This window comes from Carcharhinus amblyrhynchos, chromosome 19, assembly GCF_965287045.1.
Source record: "Carcharhinus amblyrhynchos chromosome 19, sCarAmb.v2.hapA, whole genome shotgun sequence".
In the NCBI taxonomy this organism is placed as follows: domain Eukaryota; kingdom Metazoa; phylum Chordata; class Chondrichthyes; order Carcharhiniformes; family Carcharhinidae; genus Carcharhinus; species Carcharhinus amblyrhynchos.
Window position 1 is genome coordinate 6,193,049 of NC_137342.1, and position 22,109 is coordinate 6,215,157.

Genomic DNA, 22,109 nt, shown 5'->3' on the forward strand with positions numbered 1-22,109 from the left:
CTAATGGAGGACTTACGGAGACTGGACAGCAATAACCTTTAATAGTTTACATGACCAGTGAATGTGGAAGTGGTCAACATAGACTCATGATGGGTAGGGTTGAATTGGATTCTAACCTTGACCCCTAGGAGCAATTCCATATCAAGAGCACTCCCTGAAGAATCACCTTAAGCACTTCCTGCAGACATTTGTTTTGGAACCAAACAAATGACCCACCACTCCCCCATGGAAATTGGCCATCAAGACATATTAGCTTCTTCCAGGTAGCTTTTTTAATAATTATTAGCCTGGTTATATAATTACCCAGATATTATAAGTGCCTGGTGGTCTCTCTTCAAAAAATGGTACTCTCCATTTTGGATGTGGAAGAGAGGGTGTTCTTAAAGTTGCACACTGAATTCTACATGAGACATTATTAATTCGCTCAGGGGATGTGGGCATCGCTGATCAGCATTAATTACCCATCCTTAATTGTCCTTGAGAAGGTGAGCGGCCTTTTCAGCTGCTGCATCATTTACTGATTTATTTACAAATTCATTAAAGAACCACAACTAGCAATACACTTCAAGTGGATAAGCACGTTGTAATGTTAAAGATGTATAAGAAGATGGAAAACATGAGCTTAATTCTCATATAGATTCTAGAATTTAAAAAGGCTATGCTGCAGACTTGTCTTAAAATGTCAATCAGATGTTTAAAGCCAAGTGTGAGTTGAAATCCCTGAGCATTTTAGCTGCCTGAAGAGGTCGACATTGTGTAGTTGTTGCTGGGGCTAACTTTGAAAGTGTCTAGCTCCTCAATCCCCTGAGAATCGTTAACTTACAGATTTCTGTTCGGCACTCTGTCTTTCCTGACAAAAATCTTCCATCTTAATGACTGTTGAATTGAATTGCATCATCCTTAGCAACTACAGGTATTACATCTTTGAGTAAATTCCTCTCCTTTTCATATGGTGACATATCAGATAATTATTTAATTGTTGAGGATTGCTTTGTTATGTGAACCCTGTGAGCATTTATCTGGTCAATAGCTGTTGGTAGTATCTTTCAGTAGCAATACCTATGACTTTTACTTGATTCTGATTTTCATAATTAAGGTTTAAACCTTAAACTTCTTTGCACACTCAGCTTAAGATACCTTTGTCCAAAATGAAATCATAAGAGGTCATGGGGCAGAATTTTATGGCCTTGCTCATCCTGAAACTATAAAATCCCGCCCGGGTTCAACGCAGTTCCAAACATTCTGCCCCTCACCCCGCTCCACTTCCTGGGCGGGCAGGGCATTAAAATTCCGGCCACAGTCTTTTTCCTTTTTCTTTAAATTGATCCATGACTTCATATTAATTGATAATGACAGAAGGAGACGTTCTGTGCCATCCGAAGCCAATGTATGGTGAATCCTTCCTTTAAAAAAAAACACATCAGTGTGGCTTCTTGAAGGCAAAGTTGAGCCCAATATGTTAGGATATCCTTTGAATGTTTATTTTCTTTAAAAATAAGCCATGTAGAATGTAGAATACATAGGGCTTAAGGTATTCTGTTTTTTCTGGAATATTCTTTTGTTGTACTGTCACGTCATTTGTGACCTTTTGTAACAGCCTGTACCAGTATGGTTGTATCAAAGGGTTTAGAAAAGTTCCATCTGGTGTGTCAGATTCAATGGTGTTTTTAAAGGCTTCTAGATAAGGTCAGTTTGTCTGGTTTAACAAAGACCAATTATTCAACTCATTGTTGAATAATGTCCTCATTAAATGTGAGTTCTATTTATTGTCTATTTTACCCCCAGCTAATCTATATTTTCTTGTCAGAGTGGGAGTTAGTTTTAGACAAGAAAGAAAGAGTCATAGCTTCATGACTGAGGGAGATGTTACACATAGCTTCATGACTGAGGGAGATGTTACACATAGCTTCATGACTGAGGGAGATGTTACACATAGCTTCATGACCGAGGGAGATGTTACACATAGCTTCATGACTGGGGGAGATGTTACACATAGCTTCATGACTAGGGGAGAGGTTGGTTGATTGAACCAAACAGCTAAGTAGCAGTCACTCATTTAGTCATGTCTCATTGGATCACATTGTCAGGGTTAGAAATCAAAGCCAGTCCTGGGAGTCTGTGGGCCGTGCTTACAGGGCTATGCATGGCACACGTGCCATGGTGCTGGTCCAGGGAGGGGAAAAGCCTGCCTGCTTTTGTTGCTTTTCCATGCCCACTTTGTCAGTCAGCCAAAGTTGGTGGAAGCTTTTCAAATGCTGAACTCTTTGTCAAGAGACAGATGTTGAGTTTTACTAGCATTTACTAGTTATGTTGGTATACAGTTGCCCCTTTCTCAGTAAAATAAAAATGTAGTAGTTATTTTGTCCTGGATTGTGTTGATCCTCTTGAGTGTTGTTGAAGCTACATTTATCCAGGAAAATGGACATTTTTCGATCACACTCCTGACTTGAGCCTTGTAGATAGGACAGGCTTTAGTGGGGCAGGAGGTGAGTTACTCTCCATAGAATTCCCAGCCTCTGACTTGCTCATGTAGCCACTCCACTGTGTTTGTATGGTGGATTGAATTCAGTTTCTGGCCAATAGTAACCACCCAGGATGTTGGTGGTGGAAGCTTCAGCATTGGCAATGCCATTGAATGCCAGAGGGAGACAATTAGATTTTCTCTTGTTGGAGATGATTGTAGTATTTTAAAACAGAAGTTGCAGAACACAGAAGTATGAAACAAACGAGAGCTTTTATTGGGGAAGTTGTTGCTCTTACTGGCCCTTAGATTAGATTGACTGTAAATCGGGGCCAACTGCTGATGATGTCGTTAGAACGTCACATGATCAAAATCTTCAGGGGACTTTGTCCCAACTAGGGACAAACGTGAACACAACACTAACGGTCCCTGCAATGAAACACAGTAATTAACAATTACAATTTACAAAAATATAAATTTACAAAAACAGTTTTAAAAAAAAAAGTCAATAAGTTAAAGGTAAATTACTGCGGATGCTGAAATCTGAAACCAAAAGAGCTGGAAAATCTCAGCAGGTCTGGCAGCATCTGTAAGGAGAGGAGAGAGCTGACGTTTCGAGTTCAGAAGACCCTTTGTCAAAGTCAATGAGTTATATGGTTGGGATGACATCAATTTTTTGGTGTGGTTGTTGGCGAACTTCAGGCATCTGCATTTTCATGTTGGCTGCAACCTCTGGTGTTTTTTGGTTGTTCAATGTTGTCTCCACCAAAGTTGACGAAGGATTTGGAGGTTGACGAGGCATTGAAACGTCTTCAACTGAGGCATTGTCTTACACAGTTGTTTCAGGTTATTGTCAGGTTCTCAGGAATGTTTAGATCTTCACTTGGCATCACAAGCCAGAGTAATTTTGGATCAAAGTGTGTCAGTACTTCTGACTTTAATAATGCCTCCTTAGCCTGCAATGAAAGCCTTCTCGCACTGATCCACCCATTTCCTGTTTTGACACAATGGCTGGAATTTTACCGCCCTACTCGCCACAGGAATCGGAGCGGGCAAGGGACGGAAAATGGGAAGGTCCATTGACCTCGGACAGCACTTTATGGTTTCAGGACGAGCGAGGCCATAAAATTCCACCCAGTAAGATGTGCAAAGGCTTGAAAACAGTTGCAAGTTTTGTTATGGACTCTTGTTTGATTCTGACTCTGTCTCTTCATCCTTACTATCCCACAATGACTGTCGTGAAGTTACTTTAGGACGTGTTTCCTTCACAGTGGTGGAATGATTATTTGTATTCCTCAGAGGAGACCACCAGCCTGTACTGATAGTTCAAGTCTTTGGATAAAGTATTGCTTCAACTCCAGGTTTGTTCCCCCAGTCTTGCCACAAAGTACCATGTCCATAACTTCTGACAGAAGTGGATCATTTCTGTTATATTTCTTAACTTGTCCTGCAGTTACGGAAGTCTGGTCGACTTCTTCAAAATAGAAAATATTACCACTGGAACTGTGTGTTGACTTGGTGGGTAAGGGTAATCTGGAGAGTTCATCAGTGTTCCCCTGCAGATTTGATTGATGATGTGTGTGTTGACAACAGCAATGCTCATCTCTGCATCCGGCTCACTGCTGGGGATGGATTAGTAGTGTGTCGCCTGAATATCATTATCAGTGGTCGATGATCAATTAGTAGAGCAAATTTCCTTCCAAATATATATTGATAAAAACCTTATAATCCTGAAAATGAGGCCCAGAGCTTCCTTCGCTGTCAGCGCATAGTTCATTTTTCATTTCTGCTTTGTTCAAGGATCTTAATAGGACATAGAACATAGAAAAACTACAGCACAAACAGGCCCTTTGGCCCGCAAGTTGCGTCAAACATGTCCCTACCTACTAGGCTTACCCATAAGCCTCTATCTTACTAAGTCTTACTTACTTATCTCTTAAAAGACCCTATTGAATCCGTCTCCACCACCACTGCCGGCAGCCGATTCCATGCACCCACCACCCTCTGAGTGAAAAACTTACTCCTGGCATCTCCTCTGGACCTACTCCCCAGCACCCTAAACCTGTGTCCTCTTGTGACAGCCATTTCAGCCATGGAAAAAGCCTCTGAGAATCCACTTGATCAATACTTCTCAACATCTTATACGTCTCTATCAGGTCATCAGGTTAATGCAAACACTATTGACTTCTCTTCACCATTGGGCACCATGTGAGGAGCCACTGCCCCCACTCTGTAAGGTAATGCATCACAAGCCAGGGTAATTTTGGATCAAACTGTATCAGTACTTCTGACTTTAATAATGCCTCCTTAGCCTGTATGAAGGCCTTCTCACGCTGATACATCCATTTCCCATTTTGTCACAATGGCTGGAATTTTACCACCCTGCCTGCCACGGGAATCGGAACAGGTGAGGGGCGGAAAATGGGAAGGTCCGTTGACCTTGGACGACATTTTACAGTTTCGGGACGAGCGAGACCATAAAATTCCATCCAGTAAGTTGTGCAAAGGCTTGAAAACAGTTGCTAGTTTTAGGACAAACCTTCCATAATAGTTTAATGTCCCAAAAACAATCAAAATTGATTTACGTTCTGAGGTGCTGGTGCCTCAGGTGTGGCTTTTACTTTTGAAAGGATTTGTACAGTCCCTTTGCATCTATGATGTCTTTCAGATCTTCAGTAGAAGATTTGAAGAGTTCACATTTATTCTTCCAAAGTCGTAGCCTGTAATCTTCTAGTCTGTGCAGTGTAGCATCTAAATTATGGAGGTGCTCTTCTTCATTCTTTCCAGTAAGTAAGATGTCATCTAAGTAGCACTGGACTCCTTTTAACCACTGAGAATTTTATCCATAGCACATTGGAGCAGTGAGCGCTCTGAAAGCTAGTGGCTTTTGCTACCAAATAAACATAAGAACATAAGAAATAGGAGCAGGAGTAGGCCATCTAGCCCTTCGAGCCTGCCCCGCCATTCAACAAGATCGTGGCTGATCTGAAGTAGATCAGTTCCACTTTCCCGCTTTCTCCCCATAACTCTTAATTCCCTTGTCTATCAGAAATCTATCTACCTGTGACTTAAATATATTCAGTGAGGTAGCCTCCAGCACTTCAATGGGCAGAGAATTCCAGAGACTCACCACCCTTTGAGTGAAGAAGTTCCTCCTCAACTCTGATCTAAACTGTCCCCCCCCTCTTAGTTTGAGGCTGTGCTCTCTAGTTCCGCTATCCTTTCTAAGCGGGAAGAATCTCTCTACCTCCACCCTATCTAGCCCCTTCATTATCTTATATGTCTCTATAAGATCCCCCCTCAGCCTTCTAAACTCTAACGAGTACAGACCCAGTCTGTTCAATCTCTCTTCATAGGCTAACCCCCTCATCTCCGTTATCAGCCTAGTGAACCTTCTTTGCACTCCCTCTAAGGCCAATATATTGTTTCGCAAATACGGGGACCAAAACTGCACACAGTACTCCAGCTGCGGCCTCACTAGTACCCTGTACCTGTTGGACTTTAACCTGATGTTGTGAGACTTCTTACATTAGAACAACAAAAGTGCAAAAGTGATTCCTAATGGAAACTTTTTTATATCTGAATAGCCCCTAATGTGTCACAATGGTCAAATTTTGTTGTCCTGGGTCCACATTTATCTGGAAGTTAGCTTGACGAAAGGCAACTTTACTGAAATGCTGGCCTACAGCCAATCCAGCAACTAACTCATCAATTAAAGGCAGAGAGTACTGCTGTGCACACAGCACCAGATTGATAGTGGCTTTAAAATCACCACGTAAGCGTACCGGGCCAACTTTCTTCATCATGCGTACTATCAGCATGGCCCATTCACTTACATTAGTGGGTTTGAGGACCCCGTCTTGACCAGCCTCTCTCATTCTGCCTTGAGCCTGATTGAGTATCGCACTGACCTAGCCTTTAAGCGTCTTGCTTGATTTTCAACCTTAATCTTTAACTTGACTAAGATTTTCTTCATGCTTCCCAGCTCGCCATTAAAGACAGTGGCACGTTTCTTTAAAATCTTCGTTGGACCTGCTTCAGGCTCTAACATGAGATTCATCTTGGCCCAGTTTAGCTTGATTCCTTCCAGCCAGGTTTTCTCCATTATTGCTGGACAGTTAGCTTTAACGATGTGCAGGGACAAGTCTGTGATCTGTTGGTTTAGCCGCACAGTTACATCGATATGGTTCCTGAACAGAATCACTTCTCCAAAATAATTTTATCTTTGAGGGTTTCGAGGTGGTATTGTAGTTTTCCTTGGTACACAATTACTAAAATCAATGACATAATGGCTCCGGTGTCCAATTCTATTTTTACTGGTTGCCCGTTCTGTAGTGGTGTGACGCGGTAGTGGTTGCTTGCAACCATTGAGCGGCACAGGTTTGGAGGGCCGAAGGGCCTGTTTCCTGTGCTGTACTGTTCTTTGTTCAGCAATTGCCAATGACAGTTCGTCATCCGTCTATGAATCTGGTCCTTTTTTTTATTGCATCATGTGGGTACCCTTCCCTTTATTTGGTTTTCCACTTGATTCGTTTGGATCACACTTTTTATGATTCTTGTTGGAAACCTATTTCTTTCTCCAACACGCCCTTCAATACGCACCTTTTTACAATGCCTGCATTTTGCATCTGTGTACCCCAACGTTTGCACATCAGTGGCAATATCATATCTGTGTTTGGGTCTCAGCTGATACCTTACAGACTTTATAGACTATAGAATAGAATCCCAACAATACAGAAGGAGGCCATTCAGCCCATCAAAACTGTACCAACCACAATCCCACTGAGGCCCTATTCCTGTAACCCCCCATATATTTACCCTGCTAATCCCCCGACACTAAGGGGCAATTTAGCATGGCCAATCCACCTAACCTGCACACCTTTGGACTGTGGGAGGAAACTACGCACACGGAGGAAACCCACGCAGACATGGGGAGAACATGCAGACTCCGCACAGTGCCCCGAGTTAGGAATTGAACCTGGGTTCCTAGCGCTGTGAGGCAACAGTGCAAACCACTTTAGTGCTCAAGCTTAATTGTTGGGCTTCTTTAGCTGCTAGTTCCATAGTTCCATCGTGACTTTGGGTCTCAGGTGCTTTCTGTTTACAGCCTGTTCTGGATAGCTTCACTTATTAACCCATACACTAGGTGGTCTCACAGTACTCGGCTAATTTTTTTTTTAACGTTGCTATGGAAAGTGTGATTGATTCACCTCCTGGCTGCTTGCTTTATGGAACCTGAACCCCTCGGCCATGACCAAGGGTTGAGGAGAGAGGTGGCCCTGCAGTATCACCATGAGTTTTCCAGCCTGGTTTTTCTAGTTGCATCAGACTTCTCAGAAGGTTGAAAGTTGTTCTCCCCATTGCGCCCCACCCCCCAACATTGGGCGAGACAGGGCATTTAAATTTTTCAGTTTGTGTTCAGAATTTTCATCATCCTGTCCCACAATGCCAAAAACACCTACCATTTTTACTATGGAAGGCTTGTGTAAGCACAGATGTGCCACAACTGTTGGGATGTTACCTCCTCGCCCTCTGGGGAAATCGGAGCAGGTGAGGGATGGAAAATGGAAAGGCCCGTTGATCTTGGGTGGGACTTTCTGGTTTTTGGGCGAGTGAGGAGGTAAAATCCCACCCAACGTTTTTAGCTATTTTTATTACAAACAAAGTCTCCTGAGTCCTTTCTCTGAGCTCGCAACTAATGGTTGTAATGCTTACTACTCACAGTAGAGGGAGCACTGTTCCAGAATATGAGGTTGCCACAGCAACCTTTGCACGACATGCTGGATCATCGCCATGGATGCCATCATCTCATGTGAGAACACAACCCACCAAGTACACGGTACATACTCCTGCAACTTGGCCAACGTTGACTACCTGATACGCTACAGGAAAGGATATCCCAAGGCATGGTACATTGGGGAGACCGTGCAGATGCTATGACAATGGATGAATGAACACCACTCAACAATCACCAGGCAAGAGTGTTCTCTTCCTGTTGGCGAACACTTCAGCAGCCATGGGCATTAGGCCTCTGATCTTTGGGTCCGTGTTCTCCAAGGCAGCCTTCACGACACTTGACAGCGCAGAGTCGCTAAGCAGAGACTGATAGCCAAGTTCCGCACATGAGGATGGCCTCAACTGGGATCTTGGGTTCGTGTCACACTATCTGTAACCCCCATGACTTGCCTGGGCTTGCAAAATCTCACTAACTGTCCTGTTTGGAGACAATACACATCTCTTCAACCTGTGCTTAACGCTCTCTCCACTCACATTGTCTGCACCTTTAAGACTTGATTACCTGTAAAGATTTGCATTCCAACCATTATTTTGTAAATTGGGCTTGTCTTTATATGCCCTGTTTGTGAACACCTCTCCTGCTTACCTGACAAAGGAGCAGTGCTCCAAAAGCTAGTGGCTTTTGCTACCAAATAAACCTGTGGACTTAAACCTGGTGTGGTGAGACTTCTTACTGTGTTTACCCCAGTCCAACGCCGGCATCGCCACACCAGAATATTCCAAGCAGAGCAATTGGCAGCAATTGTTTTGATGCTGGATTCTGTGGAAATGTTTTTTTTTAAAACTTTGATTCCTTCAATGATTGTTGCCATTACTCGGCACCCTCAGTCCATCAGCTTTGGTGTAGCGATGTTTTTATCTGCTTAATTCTTTTTGAAAGGCTGTGGCGTGGAACAGTGATTTTCCTTACTTTTGCGGATTCCTGTAGCTCTTTTCTGAATGTTTGCAGCGTGGAGTCAACGCCAGTTTTCTTTGTGGTATTTTATAAGAGAAGCTTGCGGACCACATAAACCAGAAACAGGAGTTTGTATTGAAGGTGTTGTTCTTAGAGTCTTAAATTAGACTGACTGTAAGCCTGATGCAACGGCTGAGAATGTCGTAAATATGTGATCAAACTGTTAAAGGGACCTTCTCCCAACTAGGGACAAACATGAATATACAACAATGGTCATTGCCTGCTATTTGCGTGGTACGACTGTTTCTTGCCGCTTACCAGCCCGAACTTAAATGTTGTCCAGATCTTGTGGCACATGAACCTGAACTACTTCAGTATCTGAGGAGTCACGAATGGTACACTCATCAGTAAACATCTCCATTGCTGACCTTTTGATGCTGGGAAGATTATCGATGAAGCAGTTGAAACGGCTGGACCTAGGACACAACCTGAGGACCTCCCACAGTGATATCCCCCAGGCTTCAGATGATTGACAGCTACAACCGTCTCTGTGTAGATATGACTCTAAACAGTGGAGAGTTTTCCCCGATTCCCAATGAGTGAAACTAACAGAAACTGGCAATGGGATAAGTGTTGCGAGCAAGACGGGCTTCTGGAACACGCTTTTTTTTTCAACCAGCAAAAGATCGTGGAAGCTCAAACTGCACCAAGCGTAATTTGTGTTTGAAATTCTGTAAACCTTTGTGCCGGTTTGGCAGATTTCAAGGAAATTTGCAGAAAAGTAATGCAACCAAGCAGTATCTCCAGCCCAAGTTTTTTTTTGTATCAAAGTTTAAAGACAATGCAGGTAGTTTATGCTCTGACTGAGGATCACCCAGACTCAAAACGTTGTCTCTATTCCCTTTCCACAGATACTGTCAGACCTGCTGAGTTTTTCCAACATTTTCTGCTTTTGTTTCAGATTCTAGAATTTGGAGTGTTTTGCTTCTATCAGGTAGCTCTGGGTTGCTTTTGTGATCTTATCATGCAAAAGGGGCACCTGCTATATTTTGATGCTTATCATTTTCTGATGGATTTGTAAGCTAATGAGAATACTTGACATTTTTTATATGCACATTGCATCTTAAAATCATTGCAAGGTCCACTGTACATTTAAAAACTTACATTCTCTTTTAGAAAGCCATTGATTTTGTTGACATTGAGACTGGAAACATGCAAGAGGTAGTTACTGATGAGAACATCACTCTTTGTTTGTGGGCCAACTTCAACAAAAACCCCAGGTACGCAGATTGTTGCCGGTCAACGCAAAGTTCTTTCTTGTTGTCGTAGAGGTTTACAGCGTGGAAACAGGCCCTGTCCATCCGATTTAGTTTTTAACCACTAAACTAGTCCCAATTGCCCACATTTGGCCCATAACCCTCTATACCCATCTTACCCATGTAATTGTTTAAACGCTTTTTAAAAGACAAAATTGTACCCACCTCTACTGCTCTAGGCAGCTTGTTCCAGATACTCAACACCCTCTGAGTGAAGAAATTGCCCCTGTGGACCATTTCCTATCTCTCCCCTCTCATCTTAAACCTACACCCTCTAGTTTAGACACCCTACCTTTCGGAAAAGATGTTGATTATCTGTCTACTTTATCCATGCCCCTTAATATGTTATAGACCTCTATAAAATCACCATTAAGCCTCCTATGCTCCAGGGAAAAAAAATCCCAGTCTATATAGTCCCAATCCTTCTCTTATAACTCAAACCTCAAATCCCGGTAGCATCCTAGTAAATCTTTTCTGCACTCCTTGTAGTTTAATAATATCCTTTCTATAATAGGGTGACCAGGACTGTACTTAGTATTCTAAATGTGGCCTTACAAATGTCTTGTACAACTTCAACAAGACGCCCCAACTCTTCTATTCTATGTTCTCGTCGATAAAACCAAGCATGCTGAATACCTTCTTCGCCACTCTGTCTATCTATAACTCCACTTCCAAGAAGCAATGAACGTGTACACCTAGACCGTTTTGTTCTGTAACTCTCCCCAGCGCCCTACCATTAACTGAGTAAGTCCTGCCCCAATTCGATCTACCAAAATGCATCACCTCTCATTTATTTAAATTAAACTCCATCTGCCATTCATCGGCCCACTGGCCCAATTGATCAAGATCCTGTTGCAATTCTAGATAACCTTCTTCACTGTCGACTATATCAACCAATGTTGTTGTCATCTGCAAACTTACTAACCATGCCTCCTAAATTCTCATCCAGATCATTAATATCAATGACAAATAACAGTGGACCCAGCACCAATGCCTGAGGCACACCGCTGGTCACAGGCCTTCAGTTTGAAAAACAACCTTCTGCAACCTCCCTCTGTCTTCTGTCATCAAGCCAATTTTGTATCCAATTGGCTGCCTCACCCTGGATCCCATGAGATTTTCCCTTATGCAACAACCTACCATTTGGTACCTTGTCAAAGGCCTTGCTACAATCCATGTAGACAACATGGACTGCATGTCCCTCATCTACCTTGTTGGTTACCCCCTCAGAAACCTCAGTCAAATTTGTGAGACATGATTTTCCACTCACAAAGCCATGCTGACTGTCCCTAATCAGTTCTTGCATCTCTAAATGCTTGTAGATCCTGTGTCTCAAAATACCTTATAACAACTTACCCACAACAGATGTGGTTCCCAGGCTTTTCCCTGCAGCCCTCCTTAAACAAAGGTACAACATTTGCCACCCCCCAATCTTCAGGCATCTCACCTGTGGCTGTTGATGATTCAAATATCCCACAATTTCCTCCCCAGCCTCCCACAATGTCTTAGGATTCTTTTAATCAGGTCCTGAGGATTTATCTACCTTGATGAACTTTAAGACTTCTAGCACCTAAGTTCCCTAACATCCATTGCCTTTCTCAACAGTAAGTACCAATGAGAAGTATTCATTTAGGATCTCACCCATCCCTTGTGGATCTGCACATGGATGAACTTGTTGATCCTTAAGAAGCCCTACTCTCTCTCTAGTTACTCTTTTGCCCTTTATGTATTTGTAGAAGCTCTTTGAAACCTGGGAGTGCTGATGAAATACTTTGTAGCATTGCGGAGGAGTTGATGATTTTTATTCAGGGTACAGAACATAGTAGTCTGGGCATTAAAGCTCATTTAAGCAACGTTCATGCTAGTTTTCAAATTGCAGCATAGGTCAGTAAATGATTGTGGACGTTGATACCATTAACATGTTATGATGTAAATTTTGAATGGTCATATATTACATTCACTTTGGCACAGTGGTTAGCACTGCTGCCCCACAGTGCCAGGAACCCGGGTTCAATTCCGGCCTTGGGTGACTGTCTGTGTGGAGTCTGCACGTTCTCCCCGTGTCTGCATGGATTTTCTCAGGATGCCCCAGTTTCCTCCTACATTCTGAAAGACGTGCCGGTTAGGTGTATTGACCTGAACAGCTGCCAGGCTGTGGTGACTGGGGAAATTTCACAGTAACTTCATGCAATGTTAATGTAAGCCTTACTTGTGACTAATAAATTAACTTTAAATAGTTCCTGACTACTGCGGAGGGTGTGGCAGTATTGATTTGACTACAAAAAAAAAATTCAATTCCCCAGAGAAGTAGGCAATCTTTATTTCTAAGTCTTCATTTGAAATGTATTTTCAATAACATAAGAATGAATAATCCATAAACTGTTGCGTAACAGAAGAAAACACTTATGGTTGTTTGAACAGCTTTAAAAAGGTCATGATGCTGTGTCTGATGATTGAAATGTGTCTCACAAATTGCTGATAAGGATGTCTACAATGAGTTATTTAATTAAACAATGGAAATACATAAAAAGGTTCATCTGATAAAGGAGGAGGATGGTTAACATGTCAGGCTGAACCCTTCCATCACTGATAAAACAGATTAATGCAGGCGAAATGGACTGCAAGACAAGTTCCAGAAAACAATCTTTCACCGCAGAAGGAGTTCTGACTCATTTAAATTAAAACATGCAGATAAAACTCTTCACAGATAAGCAAAGTTTGCAGGGAGAAAATAAATTCAGGCAAAGTAAACTGAAGCAGAGCTACTAAACAAAGCCAAAAAAAAAGAGATTACCTAAACCTAAAAGCATTAGGAATAAGGTACTTGAGCTCAGGACAAATGCAGCAACAGGAAATTATTTTTTCCCCACTGTGAATTTATCTCAGGCGAACTTACTTTGCAGTGGTGTACAATACTCTGTAATCTAATTTGAATACTCCTGCCACATTGGCTTCTAAAACATCAGCTGCAGCACCTTTGCTAACATTTATTTATTGGTGTCACAAGTAGGCTTACATTTACACTGCAATGAAGTTACTGTGAAAATCCCCTAGTCGCCGCACTCCAGCACCTGTTCGGATACACGGAGGGAGAGTTTAGCATGGCCAATACACCTAACCTGCATGTTTTTGGACTGTGGGAGGAAACTGGAGCACCCGGAGGGAACCCACACAGACACAGGGAGTACGGGCAGACTCCGCACAGACAGTGACCCAAGCCAGGAATCGAACCTGGGTCCCTGGCGCTGTGAGGCAGCAGTGCTGACCACTGTGCCAGCGTGTCACCCCTTTATTCGAAGAGAAGTTGCAATCTCACCCAACTGTTGGGAAATGGAATCTGGTGCATTTGGCTTGATACTGAAATTGGTGGATGGTAACATAGGACTAGATATAACTCAATATTCTGCCCAGTCAGTGAACTTCCCATACAGCAGGTGAGGTTAAAGTGACTTCCTTCGGGTCAGTGGAGCAATAGTATGCATAGTATTTTAACAACTGTTACATTCTTTCATGTCCTGCACTGTTAGTGTTTTACAATAACATGTATGCCTTGCCTTTTTTCTGTAAGTAATGGAAATCTTTCTGAACCCCTGTCAGAGTGCTTCTTGTAGCTGAAGTGATCTTGACCCTTTCAGTGAAATGGTGCCTCCTTTGCATACGTGGAAACCACCAGCACTCACAAGATTTTGCTCCTGTGTTCTCCTCAAAAAGAGCTTACAAGCGCGTAGTTTCATTGCTAAATTGGAAAATCTCCAATTGTTGTTGAGACAGTTAACGGAAGATACTGTACTGCCTATTGCTGAATAGACAAACTATTGTTCATGTTGCACTTGTGAGAATAAAAGGAAACTGAGCACACTGGTTGGTTGCAGTCAGTAAGGCAGGTTTATGGAGAAGTTGTTCACTTTACAAAGCTTGTGCCAGGCTGATTAAAAGCCTGCAAAGCAACTGATGATGTCACAAACTAATCATGTGACTAGACTCTTAAAGTGGCAGCACAACACAAGATCTACCCAAACATTTAACACCAACATTGACATGTGTGATAGTTAAGCATCTGATTAGCTGTTGAAGACCCCAGAGGGTCATTACTGACATATTGCAATTAATTGGTAAGTTTTATTAAGAAGCAATTTCTATTCACTTGAGTTTTTTTTTTCACAGTTCAGGATCTTTGATGAGGCGAATTTTATCCTTACCGAGCAAGTGGAGTGCATGCTTGAAATGCACCTGATGTTATTGGGCTCTTTTGACTATCATAGCTTTTGGTCACGTTTAGTTGGCCAGCAAGCTGTTGCTGTTTTAACCTAGCACATATTTACCAAAGCATTAAACAGTGCTTAAAATAAGTTCTGATTTTTCTCACAGATTCAAAGGCTATTCATTTGTCCGTCACAATGTGGAATTTGAACTCCCTAAACCCTTGGCTATGAGTGACATTGCTGTGCGGATTTTGCACACCCATTATGACCACATTTCTTGCCGCAGCCCTACTTTTTATGCTCATCAGAGAGCCTTTAAAATAAAGCCCACTCCAATTGAAATTAGAGAGGATATCGCTGAGAAAGAGGTGCTACTGGCAGACGATGAAGAACAGAAAATATCTGACGAACAAAAAACACCTGACGATCAAAAAGTTTCTGACGATCAACAAAGTCTTGAAACCAAGCTGTCAGCTGAAGAAGAAACAAAGGTTCTTCGACTGACAAGAACAAAGGTATCGAGATATTGGTTTGCAACTTAGAAACAGGTCTAGATAGTTTAATCAATATTGTTTTCAGTGAACCCAAAACACACAGTGATGTGGCACCAAAGTTTGAAGTGCAGGAGCTTGAAGAAAATGTGGTGGCCGTATCATTTCTACATCTACTGTTATATTGTTTTCCTATCTATTAGTCATTTCAATCCCAAAATGTCAGGAAAATTATGTTTCTTAAGTGTATTAGGGACTATGTGATGTTTGAATTATTAGTCTTCGGCACAGCAATAACTTAATTATCCAACAGTTTAATTATTTAATTCAATCCTATTAAAACAGAAATTACAGAAAATGTTACTTATTTCTGACTAAAGGATGGTATATGGAGGGATCGCTGCCTTTCTTCATTTATATTGATAACCTAAACCGGGGTCTACAGGGCACAATTTCAAAATCTGCAGATAATACAAGACTTGGAAGTATTGTAAACTGTGAGGAGAGTAGTGATGGACTACAAGAAGACAGAGACAGGCTGGTGGAATGGGCAGACATGTGGCAGATGAAGTTTTTAATGTAAAGAGGTGTGAAGTGATCCATTTTCTTCAGAAGAAGAAGAGATGGAATATAAAGGGTCCAATTCTAAAGGAAATGCAAGAGCAGAGGGACCTAGGGGTGTCTGTGTATAAATCAGTGAAAGTGGCAACGCAGGTTGAGAAATCAGTTCATAAATTGTTTTGAATTCTGGGTTTCATAATAGGAGCCCAGAATACAAAAGCAAATAAGTTATGAACCTTCATGAAACATTGGTTCAGCCTCAATGAGAAGGATGTGATGGTTTCAGAAAGGGATAGAAAAGGTTTACAGGAAATGTTCCAAGAATGAGAGCCTTCATTTGTGTGCGTAGACTGGCGAAACTGGGGCAGGTCTTCTTGGGGAGAGAAAGTTAAGAGGAGATTCACATTCACATTCTATCTCACACTGTCCCTCACACGTGCCCCACCATCACATGCTGTCTTGTCCACCACACCACCCCCCCCTCCACCTCCGGCCCAATAGCGCCTTCCACTCTCCTTCACCTCCCCCTCCTTCCCTCTTTCCCCATCTTCTGTCTCTGTCTCTGCCTCTGTCTCTGCCTCTGTCTCTGCCTCTGTCTCTGCCTCTGCCTCTGCCTCTGCCTCTGCCTCTCCCCCCATGCCCTCGCCCTCTCTTTCCCCTTCCCATCACCCTCTTTCTGTCTCCCAGCCCCTCTTTTTTTCCCCTTGCGTTTTCTCTCTCTCGCTCCTTCTCCCTCCTCTCCCCCTCCCCCCTCCCTCCCCTCCCCTCCCTCCTCTCCCCCCTCTCTCAATTCTTCTCTCTCCTGTACTCCCTTGCTCCCAACCCCTCTCTCTCTCTCTCTCTCTCTCTCTCTCTTCCCCCCTCCACTCGCCCCTCCCCTCTCTCCTGTACCTCCTGTCCCTCTCTCTCTCCCATTGCCCTTTGCTGCCTCTCTCTCTCTCTCTCTCTCTCTCTCTCTCTCTCTCTTTCCCCCACCTCCTCTATCTCCTTTACCCCTGGCCCCCTCTCTCTCTCTCCCACCCCCTCGCTCAGTCAATATTGCTCAGTTTATCAATTTGCAGTGATGAAGAGCACCACAACCAGTGTGTGTTACATTGAAAGGATGGAGTCCCTTTAAGTAATACACTATGTGATACTGTTATCTTCTGATTCCAGCAACATAAAAATACAAATTAAAAAATGTCACATTCCCGTGGAAGTACTCGGGAATTTACCTTTCTTCCTCTTCTGAACTCCTCTTTGCAGAGCCTGAGCTTGATTCTTTTTTGTTATACAGGCCTATTTGTGTTTTTGGATCAGTAGTTTTGCAGTTTACTATTTATAGTTTACTACAATCACCTTGAAATGTGAAACTTTGCATTGGCCATGTGAATTAGGTAAGCTCATTTCATTTGAATTTCAAAGCAGGCAAGGCTGCCATTTGACACTCACACGTGATGTTTCCCAAATTACCTACAACGTTTCTAACATCCTGCACATGTCGAGAGGAAGATTTCTCAGCCTTTAACTGTGAGTTACTTGACCGTACATGCAATGGGATGATTGCAGATGTACAACATTCTGACCAATGCTGGCGGGTCGAAAATCCCCAGTTTACCTATAAACCTACTGCAGGGAGAACCCCCTCTGCTCTTCTTCAATTAATGATGTGGAGGTGCCAGTGTTGGACTGGGGTAAACACAGTAAGAAGTCTCACAACACCAGGTTAAAGTCCAACAGGTTTATTTGGTAACAAACGCCACAAGCTTTTGGCAGGAATAATAGTAGGAGGGATTATTATTTAAAAGGCAAAAAGCTGCAGCATGCTACGGTGCAGAGGGACCTGGGGGTCCTTGTGCACGAGCCACAAAAACCCAGTCTGCAGGTGCAGCAGGTGATCAAGAAGGCAAATGGAATGTTGGCCTTTATAGCGAGGGGGATTGAATATAAAAGCAGGGAGGTCTTGCTGCAACTGTACAGGGCACTGGTGAGGCCGCAGCTGGAGTACTGTGTGCAGTTTTGGTCGCCGCACTTGCGCAAGGATATTTTGGCCTTGGAGGGAGTGCAGAGGAGGTTCACTAGGCTGATACTGGAGATGAGGGGATTGGACTATGAAGAGCGAGTAAATAGGCTGGGTCTGTACTCGTTGGAGTTTAGAAGGATGAGGGGGGATCTTATAGAAACGTATAAGGTAATGAAGGGGATGGATAGGGTAGAGGTAGAGAGATTCTTCCCACTTAGAAAGGACAGCAGGACTAGAGGGCACAGCCTCAAGATAAAGGGGGGGGGGGCAGTTTCGATCAGAGTTGAGGAGGAACTTCTTCACTCAAAGGGTGGTGAATCTCTGGAATTCTCTGCCCGTTGAAGTGGTGGAGGCTACCTCGCTAAATATATTTAAGTCACGGGTAGATAGATTTCTGATAGGGGAATTAAGGGTTATGGGGAGAGGGCGGGAAAGTGGAACTGATCCACTTCAGATCAGCCATGATCTTATTGAATGGCGGGGCAGGCTCGAAGGGCTAGATGGCCTACTCCTGCTCCTATTTCTTATGTTCTTATGACTCTGCCCCTTCATCAGGTGCCTGATGAAGGGGCAGAGCCCCGAAAGCTAGTGGTGTTTGCTACCAAATAAACCTGTTGGACTTTAACCTGGTGTTGTGCTACCTCTTCAATTAATGCCATGGGATCTTTTACATCCACTTGAGAGAGCAGGTGGAGCTTCAGTTGGACGTCTCATGGTGGCACAGTGGTTAGCGCTGCGGCCTCGCAGCGTCAGGGACCGGGGTTTGATTCTCGGTCTGCCTGGGTTTCCTCTGGGTGCTCTGGTTTCCTCCCACATTCTAAAAGATGTGCTGATTAGGTGCACTGGCCATGCTAAATTCTCCCTCGGTGTACCCGAACAGGCGCCAGACTGTGGCGACTAGGGGATTTTCACAGTAACTCCATTGTAGTGTTAACGTAAGCCTACTTGTGACCAATAAATAAACTTAAACTTTATCCTGAAACATGGCAGAATTAAGTAGCACAGTTTCCCCTCTGTACCACACTGCAAGTAGGAGCTTAACTGTTACAATGATGCCTGAACCCGCAGCGTTCTGACTCAGCAATGAGAGTGCTACTAATCAAACCACCACTTACTATTCAATAGAAAATGTAGAATAGATTTTAACTGGGGGCTGATTCACTATTGACCATTATATGCAGCCTGTAATACAGGGGGCTTTCCACTTTCCATGGTGGTGGAAAACTGGTGCAATTGGATTGCTTGGTTATTCTGTGTGATGCTAATGAAAATGAAGATAAGCAAAATGCATAGTGGGATTACCTCAATTTCTACAGTATTGTTTGGTCTGCAGCCGGCGTTGACAGCAGTGTGAGTCAACCCAGACTATCAATAACTTTTGCTGGAACGGTATATACTACCAGCCTGGCCCCAAAGCAAATTCTTGAGATGCTAGTCTCTAGTCTAGACCATCGCTGGATTGATAGCACCAAATTTAGAATCGTGTGTAGTGTGTGTCTGCAATGTATTGGAAGCGCAAAACTTCACACGGATAATGGTGCTGTTACCCTTCTTCGATACACCAGGAAACATTCTGTTCCCATGCACGGTAACAAAGAGAGGTAATGGGGTGCAGGCATTGTCACGTTAACCCTTCGTCCACTTTTTGTTGACTCAGAACTCATGAGGCATGCTGGGGATTTGTTCACAACACTGCATTCACAATAGGCATGTGCACTATAACAGCATGGTGTTCGGGGAAAGAGGCCCAAGAGTATTTTGACTTTTTCTCTTTGAATACTGGTTAATTACCCATTTGGAGGATCGCTAAAGAAGCTGGCTGTAATACCTGAGACATCGTTTGCCACGGAGCGGAACACCAGAATGCAAGTCTCTTCTGTTCTAAGATCAGGAAGATCTCTAGTATTTGACACCTTCTTTGGATAGTAGCTAGAGTTACCTACTATAGTTTGACATTTCTGAAGGTTTCATTAGATGAATCCCCAACTCCAACTCCTGCAGTGTGTGTAGGGTATGTTAAGGATGGATGAAGATGTTAGGTGAGAGTTCCAAGATTTTGGCCCAGCAGTGAAGGAATGGTAATATAGTTCCAGGATTGTATGTGTGACGGTTGGCTACATAGAAGTGATGGTATTCCAATGTGCCTCATGCCCTTGTTCTTCCAGCAGTTGGGACTGTAAGTTTGGAAGGTGCTATTGAAGAAGTCTTAGTGAGTTGCCGTAGTGCATATCCTGTATTGTCTTCCCCTCTTCTCTGCGGTACACTATGCTGACAGTGGAAGGATTTGATTTGTTGTTGCACTTGTTAGTCACAGTGAGAAGTATTGTTTCTTGTGCACTTTACAGACAAAGCATACCATTTATTGAGAAGAAAACAAGACAGTGCAGAATGTAGTGTTACAGTCATAGCTAAGCTGTAGAGAAAGATCAATTTAATGCACGGTAGGTCCATTTAAAAATCTGAGCGCAGCAGGGAATAAGCTGTTCTTGAGTCGGTTGGTACGTGTCCTCAAATTTTTATGTCTTTCCTGATAGGAGAAGGTGGAAGAGAGAATGTCCGGGGTGCATGAGGTCCTTACTTATGCTGACTGCTTTGCCAAGGCAGCAGGAAATGTAGACGGAGTCAATGGATGGGAGGCTGGTTTGCATGATGGATTGGGTGACATTCACAATCTTTTGTCATTTCTTGTGGTCTTGGGCAGAGCAGGAGCTATACCAAGCTGTAATACAACCAGAAAGAATGCTTTCTATAGTGCATCTGTAAAAGTTGGTGAGAATCGTAGCTGACATGTCAAATTTCTGTAGTCTTCTTTAGATTGAATGTTTAAGGGATGGATGTGGTAGCAATCAGGTGGCTGCCATGTCTTGGATGGCATTGAACGTCACAAGTGTTGTTGAAATTGCACTCATTCAGGCAAGTGGAGAGTATTCCATCCTGTCCTGACTTGTGCCTTGTAGAGAAGAACATAAAAATAGGAGCAGGAGTAGGCCATCTAGCCCCTCGAGCCTGCCCCGCCATTCAACAAGATCATGGCTGATCTGAAGTGGATCAGTTCCACTTTCCCGCTTTCTCCCCATAACCCTTAGTTCCCTTGTCTATCAGAAACCTAAAGACAGGCATTGAGGAATCAGCAAGCGAGTCACTTGCCATAAAATTGACAGCCTCTAAATTGTTCGCTCTTGTAGCCACATTATTTATATGGCTGTTCCCGTTAAGTTTTCGGATAAGGGTAACCCCCAGGATAGCAGTAGTAATGCCGTCATCGTGTGCTGCTAATGCCATTGTGCATCAAGGGGCGGTGGTTTAATTCTCTCATGCCCGAGATTATCATATCAGATGAAAATTGTCACTGTTTCATTCAATAAGTATATCGGCCTGGATCTTATGGTCAGCAGTAAAGTGGAGTCGTACCACTAATTTCATTTAAAAGCATGCTCTTAGTTTTTTTTTGTAGGCTGCAGCAAAACTTGCTTTCCTGGTGCAGCACTGATTTTTCCCAGCAAGGTAAGCAGGGAGTCCTAGTGGTGTGACGCAATTCCAATACAACCATACCCCTGTGGATGTAACGAGCTGAACACACATCCCGAGAGGTCTGCCTTTAGCTCAGTGATGGGGAATTGCTTTTAATCAATCGTTCTAAACACCGTTGGTAGGACAATCAACCCACACTGACAAGTTCTGGTGTTCGCTACAATTGGGATCATGAGATCTGAGCCATTATGTATCTTCTATTTTGATTTACTTGTTTGCTTTGATATTAGCAAGCAGAATTATAATTTTTGTCATGAAATAAATCTAGTTAATCAGGAGGATGTTAACTTGGGATCTGTTTTATTACAATAATGCTTGAGAAATATTTTTCAGAAGGAATGAAAAAATTTAGTCTTGTGTTATATTGTGAAAATTTACTTTGTGTGCACTTAAATGAAGAATTTGAAGGACATTGGTTGAAGATTTAGTAGTTTTTCATTTAATTTGCACGATAAGAAATCATAGGTTCCCTAAAGGGCAGAAGGATGCTATTCGGCCCATCAAGTCTGCACCGACCACAATCCTATTTAATAGGGGGTAAGTAGTTGGAAGGTATTTTGAGAGACAGGATCTACAGGCATTTAAGAATGCAAGGACTGATTACAGACAGTCAGCATTGCTTTGTGAGTTGAAAATCATGTCTCACAAATTTCACTGAGTTTTTTGAAGGGGGTAACCAAGAAAGTGGATGAAGGTAGTGCAGTTGATGTTGTCTACATGGACTTTAACAAGGTATTGCATGGTAGGTTGTTGCATAAGGTTAAATCTCATGGATCCAGAGTGATGTAGCTAAACGGATAAAAAACTGGCTTGATGACAGAAGCCAGAAGATGGTTGCAAAGAGTTGTTTTTCA

The 22,109-nt window shown here is 42.9% G+C and overlaps 1 protein-coding gene across 5 annotated transcripts in view; it reads left to right on the forward strand.

The window, feature by feature from the left end:
- dnai7 (dynein axonemal intermediate chain 7) overlaps positions 1–22,109 on the forward strand; it is a 79,906-nt gene that overhangs the window by 26,758 nt on the left and 31,039 nt on the right. For all 5 annotated transcript variants that reach the window (XM_080207197.1, XM_080207199.1, XM_080207200.1 and 2 more), the window contains 2 exons: positions 10,329–10,432; positions 14,837–15,185. In XM_080207197.1, the coding sequence (XP_080063323.1) occupies positions 10,329–10,432; positions 14,837–15,185 (453 nt within the window). The remainder of the gene's footprint in view (positions 1–10,328; positions 10,433–14,836; positions 15,186–22,109) is intronic.